The sequence below is a fragment of the Notolepis coatsorum genome (assembly GCF_963971535.1).
Source record: "Notolepis coatsorum genome assembly, chromosome: 1".
Taxonomy (NCBI): Eukaryota; Metazoa; Chordata; class Actinopteri; order Aulopiformes; family Paralepididae; genus Notolepis; species Notolepis coatsorum.
The window spans coordinates 117,078,400-117,106,133 of record NC_140165.1 but is presented as its reverse complement, the minus strand read 5'-3'; the positions used below and the strand labels follow the sequence as shown (position 1 = coordinate 117,106,133).

At 44.0% G+C, this 27,734-nt stretch overlaps 1 protein-coding gene across 2 annotated transcripts in view; it reads right to left on the bottom strand.

Annotated features, from left to right (window-relative positions):
• The window catches only part of brms1 (BRMS1 transcriptional repressor and anoikis regulator), a 43,142-nt gene that overhangs the window by 11,207 nt on the left and 4,201 nt on the right, over positions 1 to 27,734 (bottom strand). The window contains exons 2-9 of one of the 2 annotated variants that reach the window (XM_084318558.1): positions 21,957 to 22,191; positions 18,025 to 18,115; positions 17,457 to 17,584; positions 12,824 to 12,903; positions 12,453 to 12,549; positions 8,450 to 8,542; positions 5,617 to 5,681; positions 1,990 to 2,029 (exon numbers count right to left, since the gene is read on the bottom strand). In XM_084318558.1, coding sequence (XP_084174684.1) covers positions 1,990 to 2,029; positions 5,617 to 5,681; positions 8,450 to 8,542; positions 12,453 to 12,549; positions 12,824 to 12,903; positions 17,457 to 17,584; positions 18,025 to 18,115; positions 21,957 to 22,185 — 823 coding nt within the window. In that variant the 5' untranslated portion in view covers positions 22,186 to 22,191. The remainder of the gene's footprint in view (positions 1 to 1,989; positions 2,030 to 5,616; positions 5,682 to 8,449; positions 8,543 to 12,452; positions 12,550 to 12,823; positions 12,904 to 17,456; positions 17,585 to 18,024; positions 18,116 to 21,956; positions 22,192 to 27,734) is intronic. The other variant, XM_084318557.1, reaches the window with a different exon arrangement.

Below are 27,734 nucleotides of genomic sequence, written 5' to 3'. Positions count from 1 at the left end.
ACCATAGAACTATTAATGAGGGAACAAGATCCACTAGACTAGTAGGAACAACCATAGAACTATTAATGAGGGAACAAGATCCACTAGACTAGTAGGAACAACCATAGAACTATTAATGAGGGAACAAGATCCACTAGACTAGTAGGAACAACCATAGAACTATTAATGAGGGAACAAGATCCACTAGACTAGTAGGAACAACCAGTGGCGGCTCTGCCACTAGGGGCGCACGGGCGCCGCCCCACCTGCTGTTAAATCAGAGAAGAAAATAAAACTTTTTAGTTTTTTGTTTTATAGCCCTATAAATAATATAAACATGTTTAAAATGAATAATATTTACTCATTTTAAGTATGTTTGTATTTCCAATGCACAATATAACGTTATTATCTCAAATAAAAAACACTCGTTTTCCTGAGCAGGAAGTGACATCACGTTTTTTTATTTTTTCGTATTTCTCGGCCCGGGCTAGACGCGATAGCGCTCTGAGTGCGCGTCACAGTTTGATCGCTGTATCCGTCACAGCCAATCAGTGCATAACGCGTTGTGCGTTGAAATATGACTATTATGTTGGAATCCGGGCGCGATTTGAAGCGGTCTAGCCAGTAGCGTCAAGAATTTCTGTAGCCGCATTTCGCGGAGACGCTCTCTGATTGGCCGACGCCAGTATTTTTTTCCGTAGCAGAATTTCACAGAGACGATCTCTGATTGGCCGAATCCAATTTCTAATGTTCCAATTCTAGCTTATTCCTAGGTTGGTCCGTTGGTGGTATAGATAGTTGTGTTGTTGTTGATGCAGGCAGCTGTTTGTCTTAGAGCGTGCCGTGACTGCAAGTTCTTTAGACTGTTAAGCTTAGGCACTCTTTCAAAGTTGGTTAAGGTTAGAGTTTGTCTTAGAGCATGGCGATAGAACGCCAGGTAGTTTGCAGTCTGTTCGAGCGGAAATGGACAAAGGAATTGTGTGGTGCTGCTAACTGCTAACAAGCTAACACTTGGCTAACAAGCTATATGGCGGATGCAGTCTGGACACAGTGGACAGTGGTCTGGAATACATCAACACTACTTTATCAAGGCAAGCCCTCCTGCCCTGGACGTGTCAACTAAACAGTGAGTCTCTCTCTCTCTCTCTCTCTCTCTCTCTCTCTCTCTCTCTCGCGTTTGGATTGAAAATACGTGGATTATGGCTTGTTCAATATCGTCTATGTTTGAATGAATGAATGAATGAATGAAGGAATGAGAACTTTATTAACAGATTGCAGAATGGGTACAATACAGTACGGCTCAATACACACAATTGTTAAGGGGATGCAGACCAGAGAAAGACGTTTGTCTTGTTTACATCAGGGTCTCAGATTTTCGATTCATATCGATAGTTTAATAGCTAGCCTTGGCTCGTTTAACAATATGCAAAATATGTGTACAGCCCTGTACTCATACTGAAGTTATTCTTGGTATATAATAGGTCTGATTGTGTAACGAATCGATTCCACGTCGCGCTGTGTGTGAGAGAGAGAAGGAGAGAGGGAGAGATCTGCCTGTGTTTGGAGACGGAGCGAGTTTTGTTTCTAACTTTTCTATTTATATATTGTGTTTCAAGTTGTGAATTAGACTATACTTTATTTGACTGGTTGTGTGTTGTTGTAGTAACAGCTGAGCGACTCGTTCATAAGAGCCGATTCATTGCCGTGAGCGTGAGTCGAATCGCTCACGTCTTGCCATGAGTTGGTTGCGTGGTACTGTACATGTTTGCAAAATGTTTGGTATAGCGCCCCTAGTGGCGAAGCATCCACGGGCCGCCACTGGGAACAACCATAGAACTATTAATGAGGGAACAAGATCCGCTAGACTAGTAGGGACAACCATAGAACTACAGTATATGAGGGAACACCTTAGCCCCAAGTTAGGAACAACTGGGCTAACGGAACCTCCTGTACAAGAGGAACCTCAGAGAAATAGAGGCGTACAGTATATGAACAGAAGCACAGACTCACTCTCTGCTTTCTTCTTTAGCGGAGCCATTGCTGCCTTTGCCTGAGAAACACACACACATTTGTAATGATTTATGTCCACATTAATACAAATATGTCAAGGACCTAAGACACTAATAATGCAATCAAATATTGAGAGACGGTTAGTTAAAAAAGTGCCTGACTGGCCACATTGTTGCATGCAAACAGGATAATAACACACAAGATGAAAATAACAGTAGCAGGTGAAAAGGTAAGAGACAAATAAAAACATTTCATGGATATAAAAAGGCCAAGGTCAAGGTTATTAGTATGTCCCAAACTGGGCAATTCATGTTACAGCAGATAAATAGGAGCTCCAAAAAAATACAGCAAACATACATAACAAGAAGAACACAGACAGACATGTACAGTACATGGTCGCAGGATCAGATCATGACAACAGTCAAACAAGCAACCACAACCATCCCCCCACCCACCCACCTCAAAGCTGCCCTCTCCTGCCTCCACGAATAGAGGTAGGTATAAATGAGAATTTGTATGTATTGTTTTTAGCTGCAGGGGTCTCCAAACGTTGGCCGGAAGGCAATAATTGATACTCCGGATTTAGGGGGTGAGAGCTGTCCGCTCTAATCGATGACGCCTTCCTGAGCACCTGCTCATCATATATATGACCCAGACAGCTGAATTGTACCCCTACAATTTTGCTAGCCCCCCTCACAATCCCGTTAAGGGCATTCTTTTGTTTAATGCCAAGGTTTCCATACCAACAAATGGCAGCAAAGGAAACAACACTCTATGAAGGCCCTATAGAACAAAATCATCAAGGACTTATCCACCTGAAATGTTCATTTAAACAGCAGCGTCTCCTCCATATTGAGCGGCTCCCAGTCACAGCAGGGACTGAACAACACCTTGCTAACTGCTTGGCCCTTCTCTTAGAGAGACCAGCATATCTGGAGGGCCCTCATAACCAGCTTGTGTACATGACCTAGGCTACCAAATATAGAAACTTTACACGTAGCCCAGCTGTGAAATGGTCACATCATCCTCTTGGTTAGAAAGGCTTCCTCTAAGCCAGGGGTCAGCAACGTTTTTGACATGGAGTGCCTGTTTGAAATATAGTTGTAACTAGTGTGCCTCAACAATATTCCATGCATCGCAAAAAAAAAATTTATCAGGTCTTTTTAATGATAATTTTTACATTATTACGTCATTATTGTTATTGTTATTATTAACAATATTATTATGATGGTTGTATCAACCCTAAATCTGAGTTGGGGGGGGGGGGGGGGATGCAATGCAGATTTGCCCATTCATTTTTGGACACATCACACATCACACACCATCGGTGCTGTCATAGCTCCACCTACAGGCCTAATGGAGAACACCAGGAGAACACCAGGATGTGAATGGAGGGTGAATGTGAGGTATATCGTGTAAATAAGTTTTGATTGATCGCAAGACTACACTGTAAAAAAAATAATAATAATAAGTTACCAGAACTTAAAAATATTGAGTTCAGTAACTGTGCATTAAGGTTTTCAGTTTTCAAACCATAATAAGTTAACAGGAAAATAAGTACACAACCACATTATTTCAACCTAATAAAACTATGTTTATTGTCATTGTTTTAAGAACACAAGTTGACTTGGTAATACTCACATTTTGAGTAAAAAAAATGCTTTTAACATGTGCAATGTTCAATGAAATATAAATATAAATAATACAATTTGATGATTAATCCCACTGGTCACAATGGTGACCGTAATAATGTGTGTTGTTATAAGGCTCTGCAAATGTTACTGAATGATGTAGCAATGTATTTCCAGTTAAATTGAAATAATAAACAAAGGGTCTCAATTAAATATGTGGTAGTAAAAAGAACTTGTGGGAGGATTTCAACAAGATAAATGCGACAACAGTGCAAAATATGTCACTATTTCAAAGCAAAAAAAAAATATATATATATATATATATATATAATTTTTTTTAATGCTGCCCCCTGTGCCTATGAAAATGCCCCCGCGTGCCTATGCAGGCACGCGTGCCTAGGGTTGCCTACCCCTGCTCTAGGCTGTAGTCCAAAGTACAACCAACTTCTAGAATGAACACCTCCATAAGATTTTCATTGACAATGAAACTCATTGACAAATTCCTCACTGTCAGGTGAAAAGAAGCGGCTGGTGACTTAATATGTATCAGAGGAGGCATGTAGTAGTCTACACCCTCCCCAGACCGACAGAGGAGGCATGTAGTAGTCTACACCCTCCCCAGACTGACAGAGGAGACATGTGGTAGTCTACACCCTCCCCAGACCGACAGTGGAGGCATGTGGTAGTCTACACCCTCCCCAGACCGACAGAGGAGCCATGTGGTAGTCTAAACCCTCCCCAGACCGACAGAGGAGGCATGTGGTAGTCTACACCCTCCCCAGACCGACAGAGGAGGCATGTGGTAGTCTACACCCTCCCCAGACCAACAGAGGAGGCATGTGGTAGTCTACACCCTCCCGACACCAACAGAGGAGACATGTGGTAGTCTAAACCCTCCCCAGACTGACAGAGGAGACATGTGGTAGTCTAAACCCTCCCCAGACCGACAGAGGAGACATGTGGTAGTCTAAACCCTTCCCAGACTGACAGAGGAGACATGTGGTAGTCTACACCCTCCCCAGACTGACAGAGGAGACATGTGGTAGTCTACACCCTCCCCACACCAACAGAGGAGACATGTGGTAGTCTACACCCTCCCCAGACTGACAGAGGAGACACGTGGTAGTCTAAACCCTCCCCAGACCGACAGAGGAGGCATGTGGAAGACTACACCCTCCCCAGACTGACAGAGGAGACATGTGGTAGTCTAAACCCTCCCCAGACCGACAGAGGAGACACGTGGTAGTCTAAACCCTCCCCAGATTGACAGAGGAGACACGTGGTAGTCTAAACCCTCCCCAGACCGACAGAGGAGGCATGTGGAAGACTACACCCTCCCCAGACTGACAGAGGAGACATGTGGTAGTCTAAACCCTCCCCAGACTGACAGAGGAGACATGTGGTAGTCTACACCCTCCCCAGACTGACAGAGGAGACATGTGGTAGTCTACACCCTCCCCAGACCGACAGAGGAGACATGTGGTAGTCTAAACCCTCCCCAGATTGACAGAGGAGACACGTGGTAGTCTAAACCCTCCCCAGACCGACAGAGGAGGCATGTGGAAGACTACACCCTCCCCAGACTGACAGAGGAGACATGTGGTAGTCTAAACCCTCCCCAGACTGACAGAGGAGACATGTGGTAGTCTAAACCCTCCCCAGACCGACAGAGGAGACATGTGGTAGTCTAAACCCTCCCCAGACCGACAGAGGAGGCATGTGGTAGTCTAAACCCTCCCCAGACCGACAGAGGAGACACGTGGTAGTCTAAACCCTCCCCAGACCGACAGAGGAGGCATGTGGAAGACTAAACCCTCCCCAGACTGACAGAGGAGACACGTCGTGGTAGTCTAAACCCTCCCCAGACCGACAGAGGAGACATGTGGTAGTCTCTAAACCAGGGAAGGGAATTGGCATAATGACAAAATTGGGGGACGGGAAAGAAAGAAGAATAAAAGTGTATGTCAGTAGCTATGAAGCATCATCACTGTCTCACCTTCTTGATGGCAGTCCAGTCTTCAAGGATGTCAATGTCTCTCAACATGTAGACGATAAAAGGACCTGGAAGAGAGAAACAGAGAGATGGCATGAACGTTACCTCACTAACCCCATTATCTAGTTTCCTAGTACCCCGCCCCCCGATCTTGATCTCCGCACGTTTCTTATGCACTTGGTGTAATTTTTGAAGGTGCATTGTGTAGTTTTGGGGGATACATTTTCAACTCAATAAACTATGCTCAGGGAAAGACTGGGTCCCCCGGGATAAAAAGTTACCATTTTACTATTTACAATTACAGGGCCAGAAATGTACACTTCAACACACTTTATATTTATTAAGTAAAGAGATTTGCACTACAATTAATACCTCATTGCACCTTACCCTAAGTGTTTACCTCATCCCATTTCTGCATTGTACCTCACTGTTACTCTTTTTACTCTGTATTGTATATTGACTGAACACTTTTCTCATATTTTTGACTTTTTCTATTTTATACTTTTTATCTATTTTTATCTAGCACACTCACAGAAAAAAGCATTTCATGATAAAGTATTCTGTATTTTACTATGACAATTAATAAACAAACTTTGAACTTGAACTTGAATGTTGTTTACAAGTATATTTACTATTCGAAGAAACATCGGTTAGGCTTCTATTTCTTTTTTTTTATCTACTTTTTATCCCCATTTTCTATTTTTCTCCCTTCCCCAATTTCGTATCGTCCAATTCTACCCTCCCCTGTCTCAAACGTTGTTAGGCCATGCCTCCGACAAGCCGGCAGCAATGTGGACAAAGCCTTGCATCACGTGTCCCCTCCGGTACTCGAGGAGGCAGCCGTCGCATCTTTTCACCTGCACAGCGCGATCTCTCAGTGGCGAGGGTCTGCGTGGAAGGGACACGCCGCCCCAGTCGCTTCCTGATTCTACTGCGCAGGCGCACCAACCGACCTGTAGGAGTCGCTGTCCACAACGTCCGATCCCCACCCACCAGCTTCCTAATACTGCCAATACTAATACTTCCTAATACTGCCAATTGTATTAGTATGAACGACCAGCCAAGCTGGTAGCAACGCCGAGAGCTGGGCTCAAACCCAGCATCTCCTGCGTTGGTGGTGAGCGCCTTGCCCACTGCGCCACCTAGCCGCCCACTGTTAGGCTTCTATTTCAAGATGATTTATCTTATGATAAAATGAGACAGACTCTAATTCAAACAATTACATTGTAATAGCAGGCTCTGCAAATGTAAACAATTATCTCAAAACGACATAGTGCACCTTTAATTAGTAATTACTTTGTTGTTGTCATTACAATACCTTGGTTGCAATATTCAGTCAATCGATTGTAAAGCGTAATGTTTATAATCCTAGCACTGTTTGCATATGGCTTTTCTTAAAACGGAGGTAGGTAATCGGACACCCGCCATGCAAATCATGCTCCCGAGTATCCAGTCTATGCTGCAGCTCTAGGAAAAAGAATGGACTATTAATAGGTCGCTCCTAGCTTTGTCTGTGGTCAATGCAGCTGTGGTCCCGTGAACAGGTCATCTCTGATAAGGCAGGGGATTTTGAACTTTAACTCAATCAGCGCCGGAGCGATATGCGTGATGTGTTGTTAAAAGGCAGATGCTCTAAACTTTAAAGTATAGGAATACGTGGCGGTGTTTGCAGGGCTATAACTATATTCTATATTATAGCTATGGATACAATACTATGGCCCATTTGACATCACCTATCTATCATTCAATATGTGAAAAAGAATACATTTTTCCATCCATACGTTCCCGTGTTATACCGTGGTGAATATAAGTATGGTTTTAGAGCGGTCTAGGGTAATTCCCGAAATGCTAAGTTATAGCCGTATACGTCAATTCCACTATAGACGTTGCCGTGTCTTGCCTGTACACGCTATTATTCCGAAATCAAATCTATATCATAGGTATTATGTTCCATCATGAATGCATGAAAGGGGGGGGGATGTTTCTGATTATTTGATTGTCAGTAACGGCATTCGTATTGAACACTAAAAACGCCCGATCGGTATAAAAGCATTGCAGGATCAAGCAAAAATTTACGTCAGATCGTGCTTACCTGTGATCGGGAGTATTCCAAAAATAATATTCCAATTGTTTGATCGCCATCTGGTACATCCAATGTCCATGGCGAAATAACCCGACTATCATCGGGTCTGGCATCCAAAGAGTTAAGCATCAGTTTTAAGAAAGGAAAAATCACGAGCCAAAGCTAGCTTAGCGTCACAGATCAGGTCACCTCCGCAACATCCAGTCGTTTAGGGTTAGCGGTTTGGTTTTCAAAAATTGGTTTGGTTAACCGGGGCTCATCATAATCAGACCGGTTAATACATAATTTTGATGGCCACTCCTCCGTGTTGGGGGCACCACGCCCATTTTGGGGGGAAACAGTGGGGGAATAAACAGGGATTAGATGTTTGTTGTTCATATACTACAACTTTAGGACAAAACACACCAATATAAATCACACTGAAGACCATTGTTGTCCAGAAATAGTTATTACCTCATAGTTTTAGGTCACAGATTCACAAGCATGATATTAAATGTCCAGAGAGAGAGAGAGAGAGAGAGAGAGGGGGGGGAGGGGTGGAGGGAGATAGATAGATAGATAGATAGATAGATAGATAGATAGATAGATAGATAGATAGATAGATAGATAGATAGATAGATAGATAGATAGATAGATAGATAGATAGATAGATAGATAGATAGATAGATAGATAGATAGATAGATAGATAGATAGATAGATAGATAGATAGATAGATAGATAGATAGATAGATAGATAGATAGATCGATCTTACCTGAGACCAGGGCTGACTTCTTCTTTCTCTCTGTTCGTGCCACTTGGTTCTTTCTTTTACATTTCTTGCTCTTCGTCTCATCGCTCCACCACTCTGAAGGAGGGAGGGCAAGATGTATTACTGGTGATCCTAGCGATATCATGCGTGCCAATATTATATCGATACACTTTCTAGATCGATCGATACACTCTAGTCACCCAAACAACTGCCTCTTTGAACTGCTGCACTCAGGCAAGCACTACCGGAGCCTCATGGCCAGTACAGAGAGACTCAGAAGGAGATTCTATCCCCCAATTTCTGCATTGTACCTCACTGTTACTCATTTTACTCTGTATTGTATATAAATTATGTATATTGACTGAACATTCCTTTACTTACTTTTTACTTACTTAATTTCTTTTTTTTCTGTATGTAGCACACTCTCAGGGGCTCATATGGAAACAAGCATTTCATCATAAAGTATTCTGTATTTTGTTGTGACAAATAATAAACTAACTACTTGAACTAGTTAAAATGATTGGAATGAGGTGAACAGAATCCGATTAGATAAAACCGATGATATATATATATTTTTTTTTATTGCAGATGTTGATAAAGTCTTCCATTGGGGACATAATTTGCAGTTGAAAAAAGGTAATTATCTGGTGATAATATGGTATCATGGGGCCTCTGATGATTCCCACCAGTAATAACTACAGGACCCATCATCTCTCTCTCTCTCTCTCTCGTACACATAAATTAAGGGTGGAGGTTTTTCCCACGATGGTTGTGATCTTTTCTGTGGCAGCTTTTCAGAACTGCCTTTTAACACATCCACCTGCCACCACACACCGTCACTGGGGTGGTCCTCTACAAGTGACGTCACACACCGTCACTGGGGTGGTCCTCTACAAGTGACGTCACACACCGTCACTGGGGTGGTCCTCTACAAGTGACGTCACACACCGTCACTGGGGTGGTCCTCTACAAGTGACGTCACACACCGTCACTGGGGTGGTCCTCTACAAGTGACGTCACACACCGTCACTGGGGTGGTCCTCTACAAGTGACGTCACACACCGTCACTGGGGTGGTCCTCTACAAGTGACGTCACACACCGTCACTGGGGTGGTCCTCTACAAGTGACGTCACACACCGTCACTGGGGTGGTCCTCTACAAGCCCCGCAGGCTAATTGTGGCCATTTGATTGTTCTATTTGAAGTGCTAGTTGGTAAGGCTGGCTGTTCATGATTCCCACTAATCTAACTGGCCCGTCTGAAACCCTGCCCTCTCTAATCTAACTGGCCCATCTGAAACCCTGCCCTCTCTAATCTAACTGGCCCGTCTGAAACCCTGCCCTCTCTAATCTAACTGGCCCATCTGAAACCCTGCCCTCTCTAATCTAACTGGCCCGTCTGAAACCCTGCCCTCTCTAATCTAACTGGCCCATCTGAAACCCTGCCCTCTCTAATCTAACTGGCCCGTCTGAAACCCTGCCCTCTCTAATCTAACTGGCCCATCTGAAACCCTGCCCTCTCTAATCTAACTGGCCCGTCTGAAACCCTGCCCTCTCTAATCTAACTGGCCCGTCTGAAACCCTGCCCTCTCTAATCTAACTGGCCCGTCTGAAACCCTGCCCTCTCTAATCTAACTGGCCCGTCTGAAACCCTGCCCTCTCTAATCTAACTGGCCCGTCTGAAACCCTGCCCTCTCTAATCTAACTGGCCCGTCTGAAACCCTGCCCTCTCTAATCTAACTGGCCCGTCTGAAACCCTGCCCTCTCTAATCTAACTGGCCCATCTGAAACCCTGCCCTCTCTAATCTAACTGGCCCTTCTGAAACCCTGCCCTCTCTAATCTAACTGGCCCGTCTGAAACCCTGCCCTCTCTAATCTAACTGGCCCGTCTGAAACCCTGCCCTCTCTAATCTAACTGGCCCGTCTGAAACCCTGCCCTCTCTAATCTAACTGGCCCGTCTGAAACCCTGCCCTCTCTAATCTAACTGGCCCGTCTGAAACCCTGCCCTCTCTAATCTAACTGGCCCGTCTGAAACCCTGCCCTCTCTAATCTAACTGGCCCGTCTGAAACCCTGCCCTCTCTAATCTAACTGGCCCGTCTGAAACCCTGCCCTCTCTAATCTAACTGGCCCGTCTGAAACCCTGCCCTCTCTAATCTAACTGGCCCGTCTGAAACCCTGCCCTCTCTAATCTAATTGGCCCGTCTGAAACCCTGCCCTCTCTAATCTAACTGGCCCGTCTGAAACCCTGCCCTCTCTAATCTAACTGGCCCGTCTGAAACCCTGCCCTCTCTAATCTAACTGGCCCGTCTGAAACCCTGCCCTCTCTAATCTAACTGGCCCGTCTGAAACCCTGCCCTCTCGAATCTAACTGGCCCGTCTGAAACCCTGCCCTCTCTAATCTAACTGGCCCGTCTGAAACCCTGCCCTCTCTAATCTAACTGGCCCGTCTGAAACCCTGCCCTCTCTAATCTAACTGGCCCGTCTGAAACCCTGCCCTCTCTAATCTAACTGGCCCGTCTGAAACCCTGCCCTCTCTAATCTAACTGGCCCATCTGAAACCCTGCCCTCTCTAATCTAACTGGCCCGTCTGAAACCCTGCCCTCTCTAATCTAACTGGACGTCTGAAACCCTGCCCTCTCTAATCTAACTGGCCCGTCTGAAACCCTGCCCTCTCTAATCTAACTGGCCCGTCTGAAACCCTGCCCTCTCTAATCTAACTGGCCCATCTGAAACCCTGCCCTCTCTAATCTAACTGGCCCATCTGAAACCCTGCCCTCTCTAATCTAACTGGCCCGTCTGAAACCCTGCCCTCTCTAATCTAACTGGCCCGTCTGAAACCCTGCCCCCTCTAATCTAACTGGCCCGTCTGAAACCCTGCCCTCTCTAATCTAACTGGCCCGTCTGAAACCCTGCCCTCTCTAATCTAACTGGCCCGTCTGAAACCCTGCCCTCTCTAATCTAACTGGCCCGTCTGAAACCCTGCCCTCTCTAATCTAACTGGCCCATCTGAAACCCTGCCCTCTCTAATCTAACTGGCCCATCTGAAACCCTGCCCTCTCTAATCTAACTGGCCCATCTGAAACCCTGCCCTCTCTAATCTAACTGGCCCATCTGAAACCCTGCCCTCTCTAATCTAACTGGCCCATCTGAAACCCTGCCCTCTCTAATCTAACTGGCCCGTCTGAAACCCTGCCCCCTCTAATCTAACTGGCCCATCTGAAACCCTGCCCTCTCTAATCTAACTGGCCCGTCTGAAACCCTGCCCTCTCTAATCTAACTGGCCCATCTGAAACCCTGCCCTCTCTAATCTAACTGGCCCATCTGAAACCCTGCCCTCTCTAATCTAACTGGCCCGTCTGAAACCCTGCCCTCTCTAATCTAACTGGCCCATCTGAAACCCTGCCCTCTCTAATCTAACTGGCCCGTCTGAAACCCTGCCCTCTCTAATCTAACTGGCCCATCTGAAACCCTGCCCTCTCTAATCTAACTGGCCCATCTGAAACCCTGCCCTCTCTAATCTAACTGGCCCATCTGAAACCCTGCCCTCTCTAATCTAACTGGCCCATCTGAAACCCTGCCCTCTCTAATCTAACTGGCCCATCTGAAACCCTGTCCTCTCTAATCTAACTGGCCCATCTGAAACCCTGCCCTCTCTAATCTAACTGGCCCGTCTGAAACCCTGCCCTCTCTAATCTAACTGGCCCGTCTGAAACCCTGCCCTCTCTAATCTAACTGGCCCGTCTGAAACCCTGCCCTCTCTAATCTAACTGGCCCGTCTGAAACCCTGCCCTCTCTAATCTAACTGGCCCATCTGAAACCCTGCCCTCTCTTCTACATCCTCCAAATCCTCCAAAACGGTTGCTTCCCTCGGACAAACAAGAAGAAAGGGTGAGGTCTGAGATGGGAATGAAGGTACGTATGGTCATTTCAATGTCCCCAATGTTGGCCCAGGTGTGTGTGTGTGTGTGTGTGTGTGTGTGTGTGTGTGTGTGTGTGTGTGTGTACCTGAGGTGAGGTCTATGCTCTGTCTGTCCTCCTCCAGTCTCCTGATCTTGTCCAGCAGTTCTGTCCTCATGGCGTCAACCAGTAATGTCCGCTCACTCTAACACACACACACACACACACACACACACACACACACACACACACACACACACACACACACACACACACACACACACACACACACACACACACACACACACACACACACACACACACACACACACACACACACACACACACACACACACACACACACACACACACACACACACACACACACACACACACACACACACACACACACACTTTAAGATTCAAGATTCAGTTCAGGATTAAGTGTGTGCGTGTGTGTGTGTGTGTGTGTGTGTTACCTCCAGATGTTGCCTTGCTCCCTGTAGTTCACACTCATATTTGTGTTTGATGACCTGTAGACACAATTCCCTGTACACACCTCCAGAGAAAGAGAGAGAAAAAAGTAATGTATTGTGTGTGTGTGTGTTGTTTTGTGTGGCTGTGTGTGTGTGTGTGTGTGTGTGTGTGTGTGTGTGTGTGTGTGTGTGTGTGTGTGTGTGTGTGTGTGTGTGTGTGTGCGTGTTCACAGACAGACTGAAGTGGTATGCAGATGGAGGTGGAGAACCCCACCCACCCAGCCGGTCTTTAACATCCACCACAAATCACTCACAAATAGTTCCGTCATTCCAATATCTGGGCAGTATCCTCTCTGAGAACTGCGGTATTGTAGCCTCGCAAGCCAGATGAAATGATTGAAGATGATTTCACACCGCAAGACTCATCTGGCCTCCATCCCTATTAGGAGACTTGGTCCAATCAGCTTTGGCTGCCGATTCGGGTTTACTATAGTGCTCAAACGGTGGCCTACTGGTATTTATAATATGATTTAGCCATCTCAAAGTGAAAAATAGAACCATAGATCTAAATTAGACTCATTGATCACCATGATCTTAAAAGTGGAATCATAACTCTTCCTCGGTCCAGGCTTATCACCGGGTCGCGTGTAGCATAATGACAAGCAAGCAGTGCAAAAATGCGGAAGCATTCGTCACCGCACGCCACTACGGTAAAGCGCCTTTCTTTTCAGGCCCGCTTTGGGAGCTGTCGCGCGGAAATAGGCTGTCTATTGCCATTCTCTTTGACAAACTCTAACCTTAACCAGCTCCTTAACAGCGCCTAAACTTAACCGTTCTAACCTTAACCAACTCCGAAACAATGCCTAACCTTAACCTTAATCTTAACCATGCCTAACCTTAACCATAGAAAGAATATTGCCATTCTCTTTGACAAACTCTAACCTTAACCAGCTCCTTAACAGCGCCTAAACTTAACCGTTCTAACCTTAACCAACTCCGAAACAATGCCTAACCTTAACCTTAACCATGCCTAACCTTAACCATAGAAAGAATATTGCCATTCTCTTTGACAAACTCTAACCTTAACCAGCTCCTTAACAGCGCCTAAACTTAACCGTTCTAACCTTAACCAACTCCGAAACAATGCCTAACCTTAACCTTAACCTTAACCATGCCTAACCTTAACCGGCGAAAGAATACACGTTAAAAAAAAAATCACGTTAAAAAAATAATATTTGATGGGATTCGAACTCGCCAGCAACGAGCCGTAGGATCCACAGCCATGCAGTCTTGCCAATTGAGCTATTTCTGGATACTGAATAAGGGGCGGTTTCTGGCATCCGCTCGTGTCGAACCAAGGCGGGATCTCATGCGCATGCGCGGGCACCTCGCGAGCACGCCGGCGCACGCACGCACCTGAGCGCTGGGCGAAGGAAAATGAAAGGCGCATTACCGCACGCCACTACGGTACCTGCGGTGACGAATGCTTCCGCATTCTTGCACTGCTTGCTTGACATTAAGGAATAGGCCACCGGGTCTCTCCCCCCCCCCCTGGCCATGTGTGGGACTGGACTTGCTGAACCCTCGCTTGACAAATAACTAGTGCCATCTACTGTTGCGAACGTGTAATTACATTTCCTACAAGTCAAGTCTGCCAATATACAACTGCACTTTTTGGACTTTTTGTACAAAACAATATTCGCATAAACAAATGGATTTTTAATAATTTAACAACTATTTGAATATTCGAAAATCGATGCTCATCCCTAGTGCATAGCGTCATGTTGTGTGAGTGTTGTTAGCTACCAGCTACTTGTGTGTGTGTGTGTGTGTGTTAGCTACCAGCTACTTGTGTGTATGTGTTGTTAGCTACCAGCTACTTGTGTGAATGTGTTGTTAGCTACCAGCAGCTACTTGTGTGTGTGTGTGTGTGTGTGTGTGTGTGTGTGTGTGTGTGTTAGCTACCAGCTACTTGTGTGTGTGTGTGTGTGTGTGTGTGTGTGTTAGCTACTAGCTACTTGTGTGTATAGCGTCATGTTGTTGTGTGTGTGTGTGTTAGCTACTAGCTACTTGTGTGTATAGCGTCATGTTGTTGTGTGTGTGTGTGTGTGTGTTAGCTACTAGCTACTTGTGTGTATAGCGTCATGTTGTTGTTGTGTGTGTGTGTGTGTGTTAGCTACTAGCTACTTGTGTGTATAGCGTCATGTTGTTGTTGTGTGTGTGTGTGTGTGTTAGCTACTAGCTACTTGTGTGTATAGCGTCATGTTGTTGTTGTGTGTGTGTGTGTGTGTGAGCTACTAGCTACTTGTGTGCGTAGCGCCGTGTTGTTGTGTGTGTGTGTGTGTGTGTGTTAGCTACCAGCTACTTGTGTGCGTAGCGACGTGTTGTTGTGTGTGTGTGTGTGTGTGTGTGTGCGTTAGCTACAGTGTTGGGAAAGTTCACTTTCTACATGAACTAGTTCAGTTCACAGTTCACAATTTTTTTAATTAACTAGTTCAGTTCATAGTTCATAATTCAAAATGTTGAACTAAAGTTCATGGTTTCAAAAATGAACTAATTTAGTTCTTTTTAGATATTTTTTTTTTATATAGATTTTTCACGTACAGTTACTTACATTACAAAAACACACATTGGGACAAGGGGGGGGGGGTCCTCCAATTCATCTCTATGCCATCATCCACACCATAAGCAAGCAAAAACAAAACAAAAAGAAAAACAAGCAAAAAGGAAAGCAAACCAAGACAGGCACTGTACAGTATTGCACTTGAGTCGAGCCCATTCACATGTAGACATACATATATTTATTTTTTCCTATCCTAGGTCTGTCCATACAATGGGGCACTGGGCCTTTAGAAGGATCAGAGAAATTTCAGCAGGAAAATAGTCTAATAGTGGGGCCCACACCTCCTGAAAGGAAGCGTTGTTGCCTCATTGTAAAGGGTGTCACCCTTTACAATGCGGACCGGAGGGGGACTTTCGTCTTGTTTGCATCGGGGTCCCCCATTTTCAATTCATCATAACATATGTGACTGGGCTGTGCTGTACTGTGCCCATTCTGCAATCTGTTGATGGAGTGTTCAATCAATCAGTCAATCACTTGGCCCCAGAACCTGGATAAACACTTAGATTCCCAAAAGTAGTGATAGACTGTAGGTACCCAGGTCTGTTTGACATTTCGAACATAAAGGAGATATTGAACGGCCCATTTTGTTAGTTCTTTTTTCAATACGTTGCTGCAAGCTATTATTGAACCACAGACAGCAATCGGAATACTGGCATTTCCATAACGCTTTGCTGCCGCCCATTCAGTCCACACTAGTAGCTGCAGCTTTCATCTCTACAGTATACTTTCAAAAACATGAGGAAAAACTTTGCTTGAATTGTCTTTATTATGAAAACTAAAACAGGACATTTGCATATTCTCAGTGTTGCTGTCGACGACTCGACGTCGATGTGCGGACTTGCTTCTTCAAACCGGGTGGACAAAGTTTACAGACAAACGTTCGATTGTTTCCGTCTGAGTCAGTACTGACTTTAACGTTAAACTCTTTTAAATGCTCATACGCCGACGTCTAGAGGTAGAGTCTGACTGAGCGAGTGTTGCTGCAGCTCTCGGCTTCGTCCATGATACTAATGCTCGCAGATTCCGCGGTTCCACTGCTTGTTGTGAGGAGTCTGATGACGTAGCCAGGAGTGACAGGCGCGTTGCCAGATCGGGTGGTTTTTCCGCATACATTTGAAGCCTGTTTACAGTGTGTTTTAACTCGTTTTCGGCTGAAATGCATATGAAATCTGGCACATCTTTGAACGCCGTTATAATAGAGTGCTGAGAATGAACGTGTTCTCAATTATGTTTATTTAGCGGATATACAGTGCGTTCAGTTCACGTTCGCCAAAAATACGAACATACAAGGTTGGTACATCACTGGTTAGCAACCAGCTACTTGTGTGCGTAGCGCCATGTTGTTGTGTGTGTGTGTGTGTGTGTGTGTGTGTGTGTGTGTGTGTGTGTGTGTGTGTGTGTGTGTGTGTGTGTGTGTGTGTGTGTGTATGTGTGCGTTAGCTACCAGCTACTTGTGTGTGTAGCGCCATGTTGTTGTGTGTGTGTGTGTGTGTGTGTGTGTGTGTGTGTGTGTGTGTGTGTGTGTGTGTGTGCGTGTGTGTGTGTGCGTTAGCTACCAGCTACTTGTGTGTGTAGCACCATGTTGTTGTGTGTGTGTGTGTGTGTGTGTGTGTGTGTGTGTGTGTGTGTGTGTGTGTGTGTGTGTGCGTTAGCTACCAGCTACTTGTGTGCGTAGCGCCGTGTTGTTGTGTGTGTGTGTGTGTGTGTGTGCGTTAGCTACCAGCTACTTGTGTGTGTAGCGCCGTGTGGTTGTGTGTGTGTGTGTGCGTTAGCTACCAGCTACTTGTGTGTGTAGCGCCGTGTTGTTGTGTGTGTGGTTGTGTGTGTGTGTGTGTGTGTGTGTTAGCTACCAGCTACTTGTGTGTGTAGCGCTGTGTGGTTGTGTGTGTGTGTGTGTGTGTGCGTTAGCTACCAGCTACTTGTGTGTGTAGCGCCGTGTGGTTGTGCAGTGTGTGTGTGTGTGTGTGTGTGTGTGTGTGTGTGTGTGTGTGTGTGTGTGTGTGCGTTAGCTACCAGCTACTTGTGTGCGTAGCGACGTGTGGTTGTGCAGTGTGGCCAGCGGCTCTCTGTACTCTCCAGCTCTACCGGTCAGAACCTCATCCAGCTTCACCTTCATCTGGGTCACACGCTCCCTGAACAACCTGCAGACACCAGTTAGGAAAGATGTCAAAATGGTTCTTATTCCCCATCTGCCTTTAGCCCTATCCTTCCATCCATCCATCCATCTTCCTTCCATCCATCCATCCTCCTTCCATCCATCCATCCTCCTTCCATCCATCCATCCTCCTTCCATCCATCCATCCTCCTTCCATCCATCCTCCTTCCATCCATCCATCCATCCATCCATCCATCCTTCCATCCTCCTTCCATCCATCCATCCTCCTTCCATCCATCCATCCTCCTTCCATCCATCCTCCTTCCATCCATCCATCCATCCATCCTTCCATCCTCCTTCCATCCATCCATCCATCCTCCTTCCATCCATCCTCCTTCCATCCATCCATCCTTCCATCCTCCTTCCATCCATCCATCCATCCTTCCTTCCATCCATCCATCCATCCATCCCCAAAACACAACTCACTTGTCTTTTAACTCCTGGAACTGTTTTTCCAAGTCTGACATCTCATCGAGACATTCTCCTCTCCTCCTCTCACAGTCCTCGTCATCCATCTCTTCGCGGGGCAAAGGAAGAGATGGAGGAAGAAAGGAAAGGATGGAGCGAAGAGAAGAGGTGAAGAATGGAAGAGAAAACCACATTAGATACAGGTAGAGAGAGAGGCGTCTCTCTGTGGCAATGTTATTAAAGGTCCCCTCCACTCAAAAACAATGTTTTGTCTACAGTTAACTCCTCTTGGAGGCGTGACTTTGACTCTACAGATTGTTATTTGTGCAGAACTTTTCACATTCTGGGGGGAGATTCTCTGTACTTCTTCTCTATGTGACGCAACTACCTTTTTACCTTTCAAAATGGATTTTTGGAATTTGTGAATTGATTTGATGCTGAGGCATGTAAACACATAATCCAATTTACTGTCGACTTCTCTCACTGCGACAGTACCACCTATCCAGCAGGAGTGGGGGGGAAATCAATACGGCAATATATTACTAAATGTAATTTTAGCTTGACAATATTACTGAATGAATGATAATTGCATTTATATAGCGCTTTTCTAAACACTAAAATTGCTTTACAATGTAGAGTGGTAATTGCCTCCTTCACCACCACTGTGTAGCACCCAACCTTGGGCTACGCAGGCTCAATGGCTGCCATACACTGGCACCAGGCACACATCACACTACACGATGGCTGAACGGCTCAGGAGACAGGGATTGATATCAGCCAATTAAGGGGGAGGCATGATTAGATGGCCTCGATGTCAGAGACCTGATTGGGAATTTGACCAGGAACGTACTTTACTGCAATAAAGATGATTGGGATAAGGTGAACAGACTGAAAAGGTGATATTATTAGATAAAACAGATCATGTATGTACACAGTAAATTTGTATTGCAGATGTTTTCCGTCAGGGACATAATTTGCAGTTGAAAAAAGGTAATAAATTGCAATATATCGCAATAATGTAATATTATTACAATATTGTGACTCTAGTATTGTGATAATATGGTATGGTGGGACCTCTGGTGATTCACACCCCTACGATCTAGGTGACTCACTCCACCCACTCACTAACAACGAGGCAAATAATAGCATTGTTGCCTCATTGTTAGTGAGTGGGTGGAAGTACATTATCTACGATATATTGCTGTATCGATTTTTTTTCCCCACTCCTGCTGGATAGGTAATAATATAATAATAATAATACATCGGATCTATATAGTACTTTTCCAAATGCTCAAAGATGCTTAAAGGTCTTACCATAGGCACCATGACCACGGCTGTGCTGTGTCGCAGCGATACAAGTCAACAGTAAATTGGATTATGTGTTTACATGCCTCAGTATCGCCCATTAAATATAAAATGTTGGGTTTTATGTATAATCAGGATATGAGGATGCACATAAATAACTTGTAAATCCCGTTTGCTGGTTCCCGGCTGTATTTATGTACCACTAGCTTCATATAACAACTTCTCAACATTTCAACGGAGACGTTGAATCGAATGCGTGTAAATGAGTGAAAATAACTAATTTAAAGTGATGATGATCACGCATGGCCTGCATTTACAGTATGTTTAGGTAATCTCTAAATGCTTCTGAGGAAGCAAAATAAAATTACACAATGTACCATCACCTGGGAGATGTCTGTTCATTTCAATCTATGTTAATTTTCCCGGCTATGATATGAAGCTAGTGGTACATAGTGTATACAGCCAGGAACCAGCAAAAGGGAGATGTTATTCATGTGCATCCTCATATCCCGATTACACATAAATTCTTAAATTGGGTGACATTCCCCTTTAACTCATTCTGCGCCAATCACGAGAAAGTCGGGTTTTAATCGTTATTTCTTTTAGTCGCTATATCCATTCATTTTTCATCCATCCAGCCTGATGTTATCATTGGGAATGGGTCTGAGCTTGCGAAAGACCAATACCGCCGCCTAACGCCTAGGGGTGGGACGATACATCGATACAGATCGATATATTGATCTAATATCAATAATCAAATAGGATCGATTCAACGTAAAAAGATTGATTCATATTGCGATACTCTTATTTTGAAAATCCGGCGACGGCGACGTCATCGCCCCGCGCCCAGTGTTGTGAAACTCCGTTTAACATCAACAGCACACAGAGCGTCACTAGAGCAAGACTAGTGAGCCTATTCTGTGACCCAAAACATGTCCCTGCTGTTTTATTCCGCAACGGGTCCAATGCATCTAACCTGCTTTGGAATCCTCGCCACTCCATTATGCCCACGTTGCGTTAAAGATCGAAGATAACGTTACGTTAGCGTAAGCTAACAAGCTAACCCAGAGCCGAGCAAGACTAGTGTGCCTATTCTGTGATCCAAAACATGTCCCTGCCGTTTTATTCCGCAACCTGGCCGGCTTTTCCAGCCAAAATACAGCTCTGTGACAGTGAATAGGATATTAATATCGAGAAGAAGAAAAACGAACCAAAAACAGTGAACAGGAGGTCTATTTGTATTAAAAACAATAGATTGTTTTTCATTTAAATGTCTGGAAGAGCTCAAAAATAAAAATGTCAAATGATATTTCCATTGCCTTTTTTTTTGTTGATTTAAATGTTACTGATTGTGTTAAATGGGCATATAATATCGTCTCATATCGATCACAGGCACCTGAATCGTATCGTATCGTATCGTGGCAGACTGTGTGATATCGGATAATATCGTATCGTTGTCCAAAGAATCGATATCGTATCGTATCGTGATGAAACTGGTGATTCCCACCCCTACTAACGCCTTGCGGACGGTATTGCACATCATTGGAATCTGGCTTGGGCTGTATGCTGATCTAAGAAGTCCGGTCCAGGTTTTCCTTCTCGGGCATGACTAACGTTATAACACACGGATTGGGAACACTGGGAGCACCGTGGATTCATGTGTTTTGGTTGATAAACGTTGGACAGACGACCGCAATCAATATTTGGAATGGCGATCAGGAATTGGATTATTCTTTTTGCAGTACATCAGATGTGAGGTAAGGACTCTATGTTACCAATCTTGGGTTAATCCGATGTTTTTTTTTCGTAACAATCACAACGTGTCTGTGTGTGTGTGTGTGTGCGTGCCGTTGGCGCCGACCAAAGCACGGAGGGGCGACTTTTCCTCCCCCGCTTTCGTGCATGATGAAACATAATACCGATAATCTAGCGTTTATTTCAGAATGATTCATAAATCAAGCGACAAATGGCACGATTTCTAAGGAAATGCATTGAAGCGCCGTTTGCTGGAGTTTATTGGGATTCGACAGAATCACTCTAAAACTATACTCATATTCACCACGGTATAAAACGGAAATGTATCTAAGAAAAAATTATCTGTTTTTTGCATGTTGACCAGAAGAAGCTCACTGACAATTGACGTGTTTATTAGATCCATAGCTATAATATTTAATATAGCTTTAGCACTCGCAAACACCGGCATTATCCCCATTGAACAGAGTGCTGGCCTTCTTACCACATGGTAAACAGCGACCTCTAGGCGCTGAATGAGTTAAGCATCACGCTGTGTGTATGTTTACATGGTCTGTGTGAGTTCAGTATCCTATAATCAATGTTTCATAGTTTTTGTTCTGTATCCTATAATCCGGTTATATATTTGGTCTGTATCCTATAATCTGGTTTTATATTTTTTATTCTGTATCCTATAATCCGGGTTTAGTTTTTGTTCTGTATCCTATAATCTGGTTTTCTATTTTTTGTTCTGTATCCTATAATCCAGTATTATATATTCTGTTCTGTATCCTGTAATTTGGCTTCATATTTTTTGGCCTGTATCCTATAATCCGGTTTTAAATGTTTTGTTCTGAATCCTATAATCCGGTTTTATATTTTTTGGTACCGGTACTTCCTGCACTATACCTTACCTGAACTTTCCTCCTCCTCCTCCTCGTCATCCTCGTCATCCTCCTCGTCGCTTTCATCCAAGTCACTGTCCCTCTCCTCTGTGCTCTCCTCCATGGTCTCCTCCCCCTCTCCTCCACCTCCTCCTCCCTCCCTCTCCTCTTCCATGTCACCGTTGGCCTCGGGAAGCTCTGACTCTCCCTCCGCCTCCATCTCCTCCTCTGGCTCCCTGACAGAGGGCTGGGCGGGCATGGCTGGCTGCAGAACACACGTTTATTTTTGTTTTTTTATTTTAGCCCTAGCTAAAAAAAATTATTTTTGGGGCTTCATCTGGTTCACACTCTCTCTGAACAACCTAGAAACACCAGTTAGGAAAGAAGTGGTTTGATTGATTGATTGATTGTACTTTATTATCATTATATTTGCATACAACGAGATTTGGGACTCAAACTTAAGGTGCAGTAGTGGAATATAAAAAGTGTATTTTTATAAGGTTTATTAAGGTGCAGTAGTGGAATATAAAATCACACAGGTTCTTATTCCCCATCTGCCTTTAGCCCTATCCATCCATCCATCCATCCATCCATCCTTCCATCCATCCATCCATCCATCCTTCCATCCATCCATCCATCCATATATATATATAAAGAATATCTGCAGATATGGCAATATCGGCATTTTTTGTTACTAAAAAAAATATATATATAGAGAGAGAAAATCAAATGTAATATATACAGGGGAACAATGGTTTAGGCCGTACAGCGCCACTATGATGACAACACACCAGCAGCCAGCTTAGAAACAGACTCATCTTTGTCTAGTATGTGATTGCTCTGTCCTCTGTTCCTCTTTTCCACTGTGTGCGTGTTTTCTCGTGTTTAACAATAAACTATTGTGCAACCTTATACACTGTACTTAAATAAATAACTTATTTGGAACTTACCCTTGTGTTTGCTATTTTACTGAAATTAGGTTTTTTAAGTTGCAGGAAATTACAGCAAATGGCTTTCTTTAATTGATTGATTGATTGAAAACTTTATTAACAGATTGCAGAATGGGTACAATACAGTACAGCTCAATACACACAATTGTTAAGGGGATGCAGACCAGAGAAAGACTTTCGTCTTGTTTACATCAGGGTCCCCCATTTTCAATTCATCAGGACATATATGACATACATGACATACAGATAGTCAGTACTGCTACATCTATACATTTATGACATACCAGATTTGCAAATACAGTACTGTTTGTGATACAGAAGGAGTCAAGAAAAGGGAGTATATACATTTGACGTAGAAACTGTACATTGGAGGAGGTTGGGTGGGGGGGTTGGGTACATTGGGATATTGACAATCATACTGGGTAATTTACATTGGAGGTGGTTGGGGGGGGGGGCACACTGTATAAACAAGTAACACTGTACATTGAGGGGGGGGGAGGAGACACTGTACAAACAAACAAAATTGTACATTGGACTATTGACAAAACCATACTAGGTAAATGACTGTACATTGGAGGGGGTTGGGTTAGGATATTTACAGGGGCCAGTGTTGAATTGCAGTCTCCCGTAGGTGTCCCTTGAGAGAGGTTTTGAAAGTGGGTAGTGATCCACATTCCTTTACAGCTTTGGGTAGGGCGTTCCACATTGATGTGGCATAATTGCGAAACGTGTTTAGTCCCTTATTTGAGCCGAATCTGGGTTTAACATGATTTGTGGAGCTCCCTCTGGTGTTGTGATCGTGGTATTCACTGACCTTTGGGAAGTATTTTGACATGTACATGGGTACCTTGGTCGTGTAGTGTATCTTGTAGACCAGGCCCATTGCAAGTTGCTGTACTCTGTCGTCTACTCTAAGCCATCCTAGGTTGTCAAAGTGGGCAGGGGTGAGGTGGGTTCTAGGAGTAAGGTCAAGCAGTAGTCTGACCAGTTTGTTTTGAGATGTTTGTAATTTTGTTTTTAGCGCCTTTGAGGTGCTTTGGTACCATGAGGTGCAAGCATAGTCGTAGTACCCCTGAATGAGTGCTCCTGCCAGAGTCTTCAGGGTATTCTTGTTTACCAGAGAGGAGATCCGGTACAAGAATCGAGTTCGTTGGTTGACTTTTTTTATTACATGCAAATGTGTTTGCCTTATTTGAATTATATTTGAGCTGGAACCAAACTAGTTTGCATTGCATGTTCTATTCTATATTATATTCTAAATATATTAATCTTCACAATGGTGAATATATCTTCATATTTAGGTATGTATATGTAAAGAAAATAGAAATAAAAAAACTCATGAGTGAAGCTACTGATGTCTGATGTCCTCTCTACTAACTTCAAACTAGTGATGCACCGATGTGAAAATTGTGGCCGATACCGATAACCGATATTAATATTGCTGTTCTGGCCGATACCGATATTTACCGATGTCGATATCTCTGTATAGAAAACACTTTTTTATGATAATCAAATAAAGAGCTATTTTCCAAAACGCATAATTTTTTTTACTTTTGTAACTTATTTTCAGAAATGACTGATATTTTGAAACTATTTAAGGCCAAAACATGTATTAAAAAAAAAAAAAAAAAATCTTTTTTTAATATCGGCCCTATCTTGATATCGGACCGATACCGATGTGTAAAAAAACGGCCATATCGGCCGATATTATATCGGCGGCCGATATATCGTGCATCACTATACTCTACCGAGGGTCAAAGTTGTGGAACTCTTTGCCTCCACATATTTTGGATTTGTCTTTTCTGAAGTTTAAAAGAGCACTGAAATCACATCTCAGTCCTAGCTCGTCAATATTTTCCATAATGGGCTCCCTTTACAAACTGTGGTCTGATGGCTTTCTTTTCATAGAGCTTGTATTAATTTGGTTGTATTTTGTTCATTTTTCCTGTCATTATTTGTAGTTTCTTTACTTTTATTTTCACTTAACATGAAGCTGTATGGCATAAGTGCCTACTCCAGTGTCTATCTGTAGACCTGCTTGTATGTATTATGAATGAATGTTCCTTGTGTGTATAATGTATATTGATGTAATCTGACTATAATTTTATTGGAGAATGCCACATACAAGCACCTAGAGGGTTTATAAGCAATTCTCCTTCACATTTTCTTTGTGGATTATATTGTATTATATGTAAGTGTTTTTATATGTGTAAATAAACAAAATAACAAAATAAATGGGGGTCCCTGACCTCATTATGTGTCTATAAAGGAATATCTTATCTTATCTCTTATCTTATCTTATTTGGGGGTCCTTGACATGACAAAGTTTGAGAACCAATGGCCTAGAGTACAAGCACAATAGGCTCCAAGTTAGATTTTTATTTTTTACTTTTGTAACTTATTTTCAGAAATGACAGATATTTTGAAACTATTTAAGGCCAAAAATTTTTTTATATCGGCCCATATCGGCCCTATCTTGATATCGGACCGATACCGATGTGTAAAAAAAACTGCCATATCGGCCGATATTATATCGGCGGCCGATATATCGTGCATCACTACTTCAAACCATTTATTCTCTACTCTTATCAAGCTAAGTATAAGTCTGCTGAGAGTATTGTAAATAATTGGGGGTCGCCAATTTAAAGAAAAAAAAAACGTAAAAAGTTCTGTTTTTTTTGTTGTTTTTTTAGCTGTAGATGTGTTGATTCAGTTTGGCACCACGGTACTGTAGCTACTTATGTGAATCTGGGTTTTCTACTCTAGCATACCTGAAAAACAAATACAGAAACAGACTAAATGCTCAGCATGACCTCATAATAGCACTTTCAAAAACCAAGCCCAGAATAGATCTGCTGGTTGAAAACTTCAACCAGCCACATACCTCTCATTAGATTTCATTGTGCCATAGATGAAATACTATACCCCTTCTAGCATGTCAGGTCAGTAGAATTTTTTAATAAGTCAGTACAAATTAATCAGAATGTTGCTCAATGTTGGGGTTTAAGGTTGAGGGATGGAGGGAGGGGGTAAGAAATGGAGAGTTGAAAAAGGGGTGAGAAATAGAAAGGAGAGTAGAACATGTTTGTTTTTAAAAGTGTTACAAAATTGTATGTACATATGTTATGAGGTGGTGAGCAACTTAACATTACTCTGATTATTGCTGTGATGTACTTTTATAATTAAATAAATACATTTCATATACATTTGAAATTCATGGTTTGTTGTGTTCTTTATCAGTAGTTTATATTTAAAAAAAATATATATTTATTATCTTTTCCCCCCTTCTTTTTCCATTTTTTCTCCCATCCCAATGTTAGTCGTTATGCCAATTCCCAATCCCCTTCCTGGTCGTTGCGCACTCTACCCCCTACCGTCAGTCCGGGAGGGCGGAGACTATCACATGCTTCCTCCGACACATGTGTACCCAGCCCACCGCTTCTTTTCACCTGGCAGCGCGGACTCTCACTGGGAGAGTGTAACGTGTGGAAGGTCACACTACCTCTCCTAGATCCTTCCCTTGCTGTGCAGGCGCCCCGACCGAACTGTAGGAGTCGCTGTTTACAACGACCAGGACCCACCCTCGCCGGGTTTTTCCCACCCTCTAACACTGCCAATTGTGTTAGTATGGACGGTCGGCCAACCCGGAAGCACAACAGCTGGATTCGATCCCACTGTCTCTGTGGTGGTAGACAGACGCTTAGTCCGCTGCACTATACCCGGCCGCCCTATAAATGTATGTTATGGCAATTCATGATGTATTTTTGTAAGTTTGGGTCCTGGGGAAACACCAAATTTCTCTTTTGGGTCTCGAGCTGAAAAAGTTTGGGAACCCCTGTTATAGAGTACTATAACATTGATACATATAGGCGGTCAGGGTGGGTGGTCAGACCTCCAACACCATCAACCTGAGCATCGGGTCCCCCCAGGGCTGTGTTCTGAGCCCCCTGCTGTACTCACTATACACACACGACTGTGTGGCCAAGTTCAGCTCCAACTCCATAGTGAAGTTTGCGGACGACACAGTGGTGGTGGGGCTGATCTCGGACAACGACGAGAAGGCCTACCGGGAGGAGGTTGAGGTACTGGAACGCTGGTGCCAGGACAACAGCCTGCTCCTGAACATTGGTAAAACCAAGGAGCTGATCGTGGATTATAGGAGAGGACAGCAGGAGACACACACATCACTGATGATAAACGGGGCTACCGTGGACAGGGTGAGCAGCTTCAAGTACCTGGGGGTCCACATCTCAGAGGATCTGACATGGACAACACACATAGACTCAGTCGTAAAAAAGGCGAAGCAGCGCCTCTACCACCTGAGACAGTTAAGGAAGTTTACTGCCTGGTATGGAAACAGCACGGCACAGGACAAGAAGGCCCTACAGAGAGTGGTGCGCTCAGCCGAGCGTACCACGGGTATTGCACTACCACCCCTGCAGGTTCTATACAACAAGAGGTGCAAATCCAGAGCCTGCAGAATAATGAAAGACCCACACCACCCCAATAACAGCCTGTTCATGCTGCTGAGGTCAGGCAGACGCCTGCGAACACCAGCTACTAGGACAGAGAGACTTCGGCTCAGCTTCTTCCCCCAGGCCATCAGAGCCTTGAACACTGAACTCTCCGCACACAAGCACACATGAGCACACACACACAACACACACACTGCACACGCTCACACACTAAGCAGTCACTTTAACATGAGCAAGCACACACTCATGCTGCACACGCTCACACTTATGGCCACTTTACAAAAGGAAAGGTCACTTTAAGAATAGTATAGTATAACTTGAGATTGTATAATATAGCATACATAAAGACCCAGTGCCTCATCCGTAGCTAACAGTATTGCACT